This window comes from Triticum dicoccoides, chromosome 6B (genome assembly GCF_002162155.2).
Source record: "Triticum dicoccoides isolate Atlit2015 ecotype Zavitan chromosome 6B, WEW_v2.0, whole genome shotgun sequence".
Classification (NCBI taxonomy): Eukaryota; Viridiplantae; Streptophyta; class Magnoliopsida; order Poales; family Poaceae; genus Triticum; species Triticum dicoccoides.
The window spans coordinates 511,101,641-511,112,221 of record NC_041391.1 but is presented as its reverse complement, the minus strand read 5'-3'; the positions used below and the strand labels follow the sequence as shown (position 1 = coordinate 511,112,221).

The following is a 10,581-nucleotide window of genomic DNA, read 5'->3' as shown; positions in this document are numbered from 1 at the left end:
GCGGTCACTGCCGCTGCCACCACCAAACCGTCCTTTGTTGCGAGGAGGGCCACGTGAACGGGAGCCGCCACCCCGCCCACGCGACGCCATGTTGGCGGAAGATTTGAAACCGCCGCCGCCAGACCCGTGGTAATGGGCCACGCGCTGGTCGAAGTTGGAGAGCATGGCGTAGAGTTCGTCGAGTGTGACGGGGGTCACACGAGCGTCGAGAGCAGACACCAGAGGCTGGTAATCGGCGTCTAGCCCGTGGATGATGTAGGAGACTAGTTCGTCATCCTGGATGGCCTTGCCCGCCGCGGCTAGTTCATCTGCAAAACCTCGCATGGCAGCAAAGTAAGAGGCAACCGAGAGATTACCCTTCTGCGCGTTGATGAGGGAGGTGCAGATGTTGTTGATGCGGCTCGCCAAGTGCGACGAGAACATGGCAGCGAGCGTCGTCCAGAGCGCGCTCGCCGTGGTGACCGTGGTCACCGTCACCAGAACCTCCTTTGTGAGGTTGGCCAACAGGAAGCCAAGGACCTGCTGGTCCTCCCGGACCCAGAGAGGGTGGAGAGGGTTGGGTGATGAAGTCTCCTTGCCTTCTTTGGTGGTGATGAGGAGCTTCGCTGGCTCCGGTGTGGTGCCGTCGACGTAGCCGTAGACGCCGGCGCCACGCAGTTGGGGGGTGATCTGCGTTCGCCATAGCACGTAGTTCGTGCGGGACAGCTTCTCCGTGACCTGACTATTGAGGTTTGAGGAGAAGGCACCGGAGGCGGAGGAGGAAGACATGGCTAGGCTTAGATGGATTCGACAGAAGCTTCAGATGGGAAAAGGAAGGCTCTGACTACCATGTGCGATAGCGGAAAACGTCTTACCTCTCTCGAGGGACGTGGTTCACGTTATATGGAGAGGGGGACGCGACCCCAACGATCGGTACAGGAGGGCGATCAGAAGATCGTTACAGAGAGGGAATCTCGGATGAGATTACTTGGAGAAGGAGGAAGGAGATAGAGATGGTTACAATTGTAATATGTTTAAACTAACAACCAAGATCTATCTCTATCCCTAGTACCAGCCGAACACCTCCTCTGGATCGTGATGTAACGTTGTCTAACAATTATTGGAAGAGAAAATCAATTCTATCATATCTGGGCAATTTAAGTTCAAGAGGAGACTGTAAAAAATGTATCCAAGAAAGAAGACTCACGCCAAGACTCATGTGAAGCTCCAGCTGATTAACTGCTGCAAACCGATTTAGAAACCTTGCACAAATCTGAGCCATCTGAAATTCCTCCCACCGAAGTGTGAAGATGGGAGGGGCTCTGAGCCTCCAGAGGCAAGGCATCTCTCCAAAGTGAACAAACTCTGCGTCATACGGCCCATCCCAGCTGAGAACCTCTAAGCTTTCCACAGTAATGTTGGCAACTGGTATGGGCGCGTCATAGAAGCAGCACAGCACCTCTAGCTGCTGTAGCCCTGGAGCCATGATGGCAAGCTGCTGCAGCAGCATGAAGTAAGATAGGTGAACGGATACCAGCGCGTTGGAGTTGATCAGCACGTTCAGGCAACGGGCCCTGTTCATGGTCAGATGTTGCAGGAAAGGAAACACCATGTCGTTGAAGATGATCTGGCCTTGGCATCGAAAATTATGCAGGAAGATCGACCTAAGCGCCTCGAAGACGCCAATTGGTGGCAACACCGGGGCAAGAAACGCCAGGTCAAGTCGAATCTCCGTGGCTCTGACAAAGCAGGGGAACTCCAAGGCCTCCTGGTCGTGTCATCGACCTCGTCCGCCATGAGGAGGTCATCCAATGCCTCCTCCGAAAGAGCACGGCTGATGTCTAAGTGTAGCGGGCCAGTGAGGCGGGGCGCGGCGAGGGCAAGCCAGGCGGAGGTCTCCTGCGCGTCCACCTGATTGGGCGAGACGGCGAGGCGCTGGATGTCGAACGCGGCGAGGTCCTGGTAGGAAGCGAGCGCACGGGCGGGTACGGAGGGGTCGACGCCGTCGAAGTTGAGGTGGGGGAGCCCAGGCCATACGGCGCGCCATCGCCTGGAGAGGACGGTCGTCGCGACGGCATCCTTGGTGCAGAGGCGGAGGAGGATGTCGACGAGGAGGTGGTCGGGGAGGCGGCTCAAGAAATCACTCCCGCCGCCTCCGGGGACGGCCGCGAGGGAGCGCGCGGCGGCCTCGTCGCTCTCCATGTCCATGGGAGGGAGCTCGGGATTTGGGGATTTGGGGATTTCCCCACTCTCGGTTCTTGTTTCTTGAGGTTTGAGCGGGCGGTCGAACGTTGAAGGGGGCGAGAGGGAGGAAAAGAAGGAAAGGGGGCCCGGCCCCCTAGTCCAATTCGGTTTGGGCTAGGGGGGCGCGCGCCCTGCCTCCTCTCTTCCACCACTTGGCCCATGAGGCTCATTACTTCTTCCTCGTATTCCCGTAACTTTTCGGTACCCCCGAAAATACCCGAACCATTCGGAACCCTTTCGATGTCCGAATATAGTTGTCCAATATATCGATCTTTACGTCTCGACCATTTCGAGACTCCTCGTCATGTCCCCGATCTCATCCAGGACTCCGAACTCCTTCGGTACATCAAAACTCATAAACTCATAATAAAACTGTCATCGAAACCTTAAGCGTGCGGACCCTACGAGTTCGAGAACTATGTAGACATGACCGAAACACGTTTCCGGTCAATAACCAATAGTGGGACCTGGATGCCCATATTGGCTCCTACATATTCTACGAAGATCTTTATCGGTCAAACCGCATAACAACATACGTTGTTCCCTTTGTCATCAGTATGTTACTTGCCCGAGATTCGATCGTCGGTATCCAATACCTAGTTCAATCTCGTTACTGGCAAGTCTCTTTACTCATTACGTAATGCATCATTCCGTAACTAACTCATTAGCTACATTGCTTGCAAGGCTTATAGTGATGTGCATTACCGAGAGGGCCCAGAGATACCTCTCCGACAATCGGAGTGACAAAACCTAATCTCGAAATACGCCAACCCAACATGTACCTTCGGAGACACCTGTAGTACTCCTTTATAATCACCCAGTTACGTTGCGACGTTTGGTAGCACCCAAAGTGTTCCTCCGATAAACGGGAGTTGCATAATCTCATAGTTACAGGTACATGTATAAGTCATGAAGAAAGCAATAGCAATATACTAAACGATCAAGTGCTAGGCTAACAGAATGGGTCATGTCAATCACATCATTCTCCCAATGATGTGATCCCATTAATCAAATGACAACTCATGTCTATGGTTAGGAAACTTAACCATCTTTGATTAATGAGCTAGTCAAGTAGAGGCATACTAGTGACACTATGTTTGTCTATGTATTCACACATGTATTATGTTTCCGGTTAATACAATTCTAGCATGAATAATAAACATTTATCATGATATAAGGAAATAAATAATAACTTTATTATTGCCTCTAGGGCATATTTCCTTCAGTCTCCCACTTGCACTAGAGTCAATAATCTAGTTCATAACGCGATGTGATTTAACACCAATATTCATATCTGTATATGATTAACATAGTTCACATCGTTATGTGACCAATACCCAAAGGGGTTACTAGAGTCAATAATCTAGTTCACATTGCTATATGATTAACACACAAAGTGTACTAAGGTGTGATCATATTTTGCTCGTGAGAGAAGCTTAGTCAACGGGTCTGTCACATTCAGAGCCGTATGTATTTTGCAAACATTCTATGTCTTCAGTGCTCTGCATGGAGCTACTCTAGCTTAATTGCTCCCACTTTCAATATGTATCCAGTTTGAGACTTAGAGTCATCTGGATTAGTGTAAAAGTTTGCACCGATGTAACTTTTGCAACGAACTCTTTTATCACCTCCATAATGGAGAAACATCTCCTTAGTCCTTACTAAGGATATTCTTGACCGATGTCCAGTGATCTATTATTAGATCAAAATTGTATTCCTTTGCCAAACTCAAAGCAAGGTATACAATATATCTGGTTCACAGCATAGCATACTTTATAGAACCTATGACTGAGGCATAGGGAATGACTTTTCATTCTCTTTCTATTTTCTGTCATGGTCGGGTCTTGAGTCTTACTCAACTTCATACCTTGCAACACAGGCAAGAACTCCTTCTTTGACTGTTCCATTTTGAACTATTTCAAAAATTTATCAAGGTATGTATTCATTGAAAAATCTTATCAAGTGTCTTGATCTATCTATATAGATCTTGATGCTCAATGTGTAAGCAGCTTTACCGAGGTCTTTCTTTTAAAGAATTCTTTTCAAACACTCCTTTATGCTCTGCAGAATAATTCTACATTATTTTCGATCAACAATATGTCATTCACATATACTTATTAGAAATGCTGTAGTGCTCCCACTCACTTTCTTGTAAATACGGGCTTCACCGTAAGTCTGTACAAAACTATATGCTTTGATCAACTTATCAAAACGTATATTCCAACTCTGAGATGCTTGCACCAGTCCATAGATGTATCGCTGGAGCTTGCACACTTTGTTAGCACCTTTTGGATCAACAAAACCTTCTGGCTGCATCATATACAACTCTTCCAGAAATCCATTCAAGAATGTAGTTTTGATATCCATTTTGCCAAATTTCACAATCATAAAATGCAGTAATTGCTAACATGATTCAGACAGACTTAAGCATCGCTACAGTTGAGAAAATCTCATTGTAGTCAACACCTTGAACTTGTCAAAAACCTTTTTGTGACAAGTCGAACTTTGTAGATAGTAACACTACTATCAACGTCCGTCTTCCTCTTGAAGATCCATTTATTTCTTATGGTTTTGCCGATCATCGGGCAAGTTCACCAAAGTTCACACTTTGTTCTCATACATGGATCCTATCTCAGATTTCATGGCCTCCAGCCATTTTGCGGAATCTGGGCTCATCATCGCTTCCTCATAGTTTGTAGGTTTATCATGGTCTAGTAACATAACTTTCAGAACAGGATTACCGTACCACACTGGTGCGGACCATACTCTGGAAGACCTATGAGGTTCTGTAGTAACTTGATCTGAAGTTTCATGATCATCATCATTAGCTTCCTCACTAATTGGTGTAGGAATCACTGGAACTGATTTCAGTGATGAACTATTTTCCAATTCGGGAGAAGGTACAGTTACCTCATCAAGTTCTACTTTCCTCCCACTCACTTCTTTCGAGAGAAACTCCTTCTCTAGAAAGGATCCATTTTAGCAACGAATATCTTGCCTTCGGATCTGTGATAGAAGGTGTACCCAACAGTTACCTCATCAAGTTCTACTTTCCTCCCACTCACTTCTTTCGAGAGAAACTCCTTCTCTAGAAAGGATCCATTTTAGCAACGAATATCTTGCCTTCGGATCTGTGATAGAAGGTGTACCCAATAGTTTGCTTTGGGTATTCTATGAAGACGCAATTCTCCGATTTGGGTTTGAGCTTATCAGGATGAAACTTTTTCACATAAGCATCGTAGCCCCAAACTTTAAGAAACGACAGCTTAGGTTTATTGCTAAACCATAGTTCATACGGTGTCATCTCAACGGATTTAGATGGTGCCCTATTTAACGTGAATGTAGCTATCTCTAATGCATAACCCTAAAACGATATTGGTAAATCGGTAAGAGACATCATTGATCGCACCATATCAAATAAAGTGCGGTTATGACGTTCGGACACACCATTACGTTGTGGTGTTCCAGGTGGCGTGAGCTATGAAACTATTCCACATTGTTTTAATTGAAGACCAAACTCGTAACTCAAATATTTGTCTCCGCGATCAGATCACAGAAACTTTATTTTCTTGTTACGATGATTTTTCCACTTCACTCTAAAATTCTTTGAACCTTTCAACTATTTCAGACTTATGTTTCATCAAGTAGATATACCCATATCTGCTCAAATCATCTTGTGAAGGTCAGAAAATAACGATACTTGCCATGAGCATCAACACTCATTGGATCGCATACATCGGTATGTATTATTTCCAATAAGTTAGTAGCTTGTTCCATTGTTCCGGAGAACGGAGTTTTAGTCATCTTGCCCAAAAGGCACGGTTTGCAAGCATCAAATGATTCATAACCAAGTGATTCCGAAAATCCATCTTTATGGAGTTTCTTCATGCGCTTTACACTGATATGACCCAAACGGCAGTGCCACAAATAAGTTGCACTATCATTATTAACTTTGCATCTTTTGGCATCAATATTATGAATATGTGTATCACTACGATCGAGATCCAACAAACTATTTTCATTGGGTGTATAACCATCGAAGGTCTTATTCATGTAAACAGAATAACAATTATTCTTTAACTTCAAATGAATAACCGTATTGCAATAAACATGATCAAATCATATATATGCTCAACGCAAACGCTAAATAACATTTATTTAGGTTTAACACTAATCTCGAAAATATAGGGAGTGTGTGATGATGATCATATCAATCTTGGAACTATTTCCAACACTCATCGTCACTTCCCCTCAACTAGTCCCTGTTTATTATGTAACTCCTGTTTCGAGTTACTAATCTTAGCAACCGAACAAGTATCAAATACTCAGGGGCTACTATAAACACTAGTAAGGTACACATCAAACACCTGTATATCAAATATACCCTTGTTCACTTTGCCATCCTTCTTATCCACCAAATATTTAGGGCATTTCTGCTTCCAGTGACCATTTCCTTTGCAGTGTAAGCACTCAGTTTCAGGCTTTGGTCCAGCTTTGGTCTTCTTCACGGGAGTGACAACTTGTTTGCCATTCTACTTGAAGTTTCCCTTTCTTCCCCTTTGCCCTTTTCTTGAAACTAGTGGTCTTGTCAATCATCAACACTTGATGCTCTTTCTTGATTTCTACCTTCGTCGATTTCAACATCACGAAGAGCTCGGGAGTCATTTTCGTCATCCCTTGCATACTATAGTTCATCACGAAGTTCTAGTAACTTAGTGATGGTGACTAGAGAATTCTGTCAATCACTATCTTATCTGGAAGATTAACTCCCACTTGATTCAAGCGATTGAAGTACCCAGACAATCTGAGCACATGCTCACTAGTTGAGTGATTCTCCTCCATCTTTTAGCTATAGAACTTGTTGGAGACTTCATATCTCTCAACTCGGGTATTTGCTTGAAATACTAACTTCAATTCCTGGAACATCTCATATGGTCCATGACGTTCAAAACGTCTTTGAAGTCCCGATTCTAAGCCGTTAAGCATGGTGCACTAAACTATGAAGTAGTCATCATATTGAGCTAGCCAAATGTTCATAACGTCTGCATCTGCTCCTACAATAGGTCTGTCACCTAGCGGTGCATTAAGGACATAATTCTTCTGTGCAGCAATGAGGATAAACCTCAGATTACGGATCCAATCTGCATTATTGCTACTAACATCTTTCAACACAATTTTCTCTAGGAACATATCAAAATAAACATATGAAAGCAACAATGCAAGCTATTGATCTACAACATAATTTGCAAAATACTACCAGGACTAAGTTCATGATAAATTTAAGTTCAATTAATCATATTACTAAAGAACTCCCACTTAGATAGACATCCCTCTAATCCTCTAAGTGATTACGTGATCCATATCAACTACACCATGTCCGATCATCACGTGAGATGGAGTAGTTTCAATGGTGAACATCACTATGTTGATCATATCTACTATATGATTCATGTTCGACCTTTCGGTCTCCGTGTTCTGACGCCATATCTGTATATGCTAGGCTCATCAAGTTTAACCTAAGTATTCCACGTGTGCAACTGTTTTGCACCCATTGTATTTGAACGTAGAGCCTATCACACCCGATCATCACGTGGTGTCTCAGCACGAAGAACTTTCGCAACGGTGCATACTCAGGGAGAACACTTCTTGATAATTAGTGAGAGATCATCTTAAAATGCTACCGTCAATCAAAGCAAGATAAGATGCATAAAGGATAAGCATCACATGCAATCAATATAAGTGATATGATATGGCCATCATCATCTTGTGCTTGTGATCTCCATCTCCGAAGCACCATAGTGATCACCATTGTCACCGGCGTGACACCTTGATCTCCATCGTCGCATCGTTGTCGTTATGCCATCTATTGCTTCTACGACTATCGCTACCGCTTAGTGATAAAGTAAAGCAACTACAGGGCTTTTGCATTTCATACAATAAAGCGACAACCATATGGCTCCTGCCAATTGCTGATAACTTCAGTTACAAAACATGATCATCTCATACAATAAAATATAGCATCACGTCTTGACCATATCACATCACAACATGCCCTGCAAAAACAAGTTAGACGTCCTCTACTTTGTTGTTGCAAATTTTACGTGGTTGCTACGGGCTGAGCAAGAACCGTTCTTACCTACGCATCAAAACCACAACGATAGTTCGTCAAGTTAGTGATGTTTTAACCTTCGCAAGGACCGGGCGTAGCCACACTCGGTTCAACTAAAGTTGGAGAAACAGACACCCGCTAGTCACCTGTGTGCAAAGCACGGCGGTAAAACCAGTCTCGCGTAAGCGTACGCGTAATGTCGGTCCGGGCCGCTTCATCCAACAATACCGCCGAACCAAAGTATGACATGCTGGTAAGCAGTATGACTTGTATCGCCCACAACTCACTTGTGTTCTACTCGTGCATATAACATCAACGCATAAAACCTAGGCTCGGATGCCACTGTTGACGAACGTAGTAATTTCAAAAAAATTCCTACGCACACACAAGATCATGGTGATGGCATAGCAACGAGAGGGGAGAGTATTGTCCAAGTACCCTCATAGACCGTAAGCGGAAGCGTTATGACAACGCGGTTGATGAAGTCGTACGTCTTCACGATCCGACCGATCCAAGTACCGAACGTACGGCACCTCCGAGTTCAGCACACGTTCAGCTCGATGACGATCCCCGGGCTCCGATCCAGCAAAGCGTCAGGGATGATTTCCGTCAGCACGACGGCGTGGTGACGATGATGATGCTCTATCGGTGCAGGGCTTTGCCTAAACTCCGCGACGATATGACCGAGGTGGAATATGGTGGAGGGGGGCACCGCACACGGCTAAGGAACGATCCGTAGATCAACTTGTGTGTCATGGGGTGCCCCCCTGCCCCCGTATATAAAGGAGCAAGGGGAGGAGGGCCGGCCAAGGAGGAGGAGGCACGCCCAAGGGGGGCAATCCTACTCCAAGTAGGATTCCCCCCTCTTTCCAAGTCCTACTAGGAGAAGGGAAGGTAGGGGAGGAGAAGGAGAAGGAAGGAGAGGGAGGAAAAGAAGGAAAGGGGGCCGGCCCCCTAGTCCAATTCGGTTTGGGCTAGGGGGGCCGCGTGCCCTGCCTCCTCTCTTCCACCACTTGGCCCATGAGGCCCATTACTTCTTCCTCGTATTCCCGTAACTCCCCGGTACCCCCGAAAATACCCGAACCACTCGGAACCCTTCTGATGTCCAAATATAGTCGTCCAATATATCGATCTTTATGTCTCTACCATTTCGAGACTCCTCGTCATGTCCCCGATCTCATCCGGGACTCCAAACTCCTTCGGTACATCAAAACTCATAAACTCATAATAAAACTGTCATCGAAACCTTGAGCGTGCAGACCCTACGGGTTCGAGAACTATGTAGACATGACCAAAACACGTTTCCGGTCAATAACCAATAACGGGACCTGGATGCCCATATTGGCTCCTACATATTCTACGAAGATCTTTATCGGTCAAACCGCATAACAACATACGTTGTTCCCTTTGTCATCGGTATGTTACTTGCCCGAGATTCGATCCTCGGTATCCAATACCTAGTTCAATCTCGTTACTGGCAAGTCTCTTTACTCGTTACGTAATGCATCATTCCGTAACTAACTCATTAGCTACATTGCTTGCAAGGCTTATAGTGATGTGCATTACCGAGAGGGCCCAGAGATACCTCTTCGACAATCAGAGTGACAAAACCTAATCTCGAAATACGCCAACCCAACATGTACCTTCGGAGACACCTGTAGTACTCCTTTATAATCACCCAGTTACGTTGTGACGTTTGGTAGCACCCAAAGTGTTCCTTCGGTAAACGGGAGTTGCATAATCTCATAGTTAAATGAACATGTATAAGTTATGAAGAAAGCAATAGCAATATACTAAACGATCAAGTGCTAGGCTAACGGAATGGGTCATGTCAATCACATCATTCTCCTAATGATGTGATCCCATTAATCAAATGACAACTCATGTCTATGGTTAGGAAACTTAACCATCTTTGATTAATGAGCTAGTCAAGTAGAGGCATACTAGTGACACTATGTTTGTCTATGTATTCACACATGTATTATGTTTCCGTTTAATACAATTCTAGCATGAATAATAAACATTTATCATGATATAAGGAAATAAATAATAACTTTATTATTGTCTCTAGGGCATATTTCCTTCAGTCTCCCACTTGCATTAGAGTCAATAATCTAGTTCATAACGCGATGTGATTTAACACCAATATTCATATCTGTATATGATTAACATAGTTCACATCGTTATGTGACCAATACCCAAAGGGGTTACTAGAGTCAATAATCTAGTTCACATCGCTATGTGATTAA

At 44.7% G+C, this 10,581-nt stretch overlaps 1 protein-coding gene across 1 annotated transcript; it reads right to left on the bottom strand.

Annotated features, from left to right (window-relative positions):
- Window positions 1-836: 836 nt before the first annotated feature.
- On the bottom strand, window positions 837-2,241 carry LOC119326563 (putative F-box/FBD/LRR-repeat protein At4g03220). Its single transcript, XM_037600196.1, is given in 2 exon segments — window positions 837-1,776; window positions 1,779-2,241. Coding segments are annotated over 2 exon segments (1,089 nt in total). The 5' UTR covers window positions 2,188-2,241; the 3' UTR covers window positions 837-1,096.
- Between the last annotated feature and the right edge of the window lie 8,340 nt (window positions 2,242-10,581).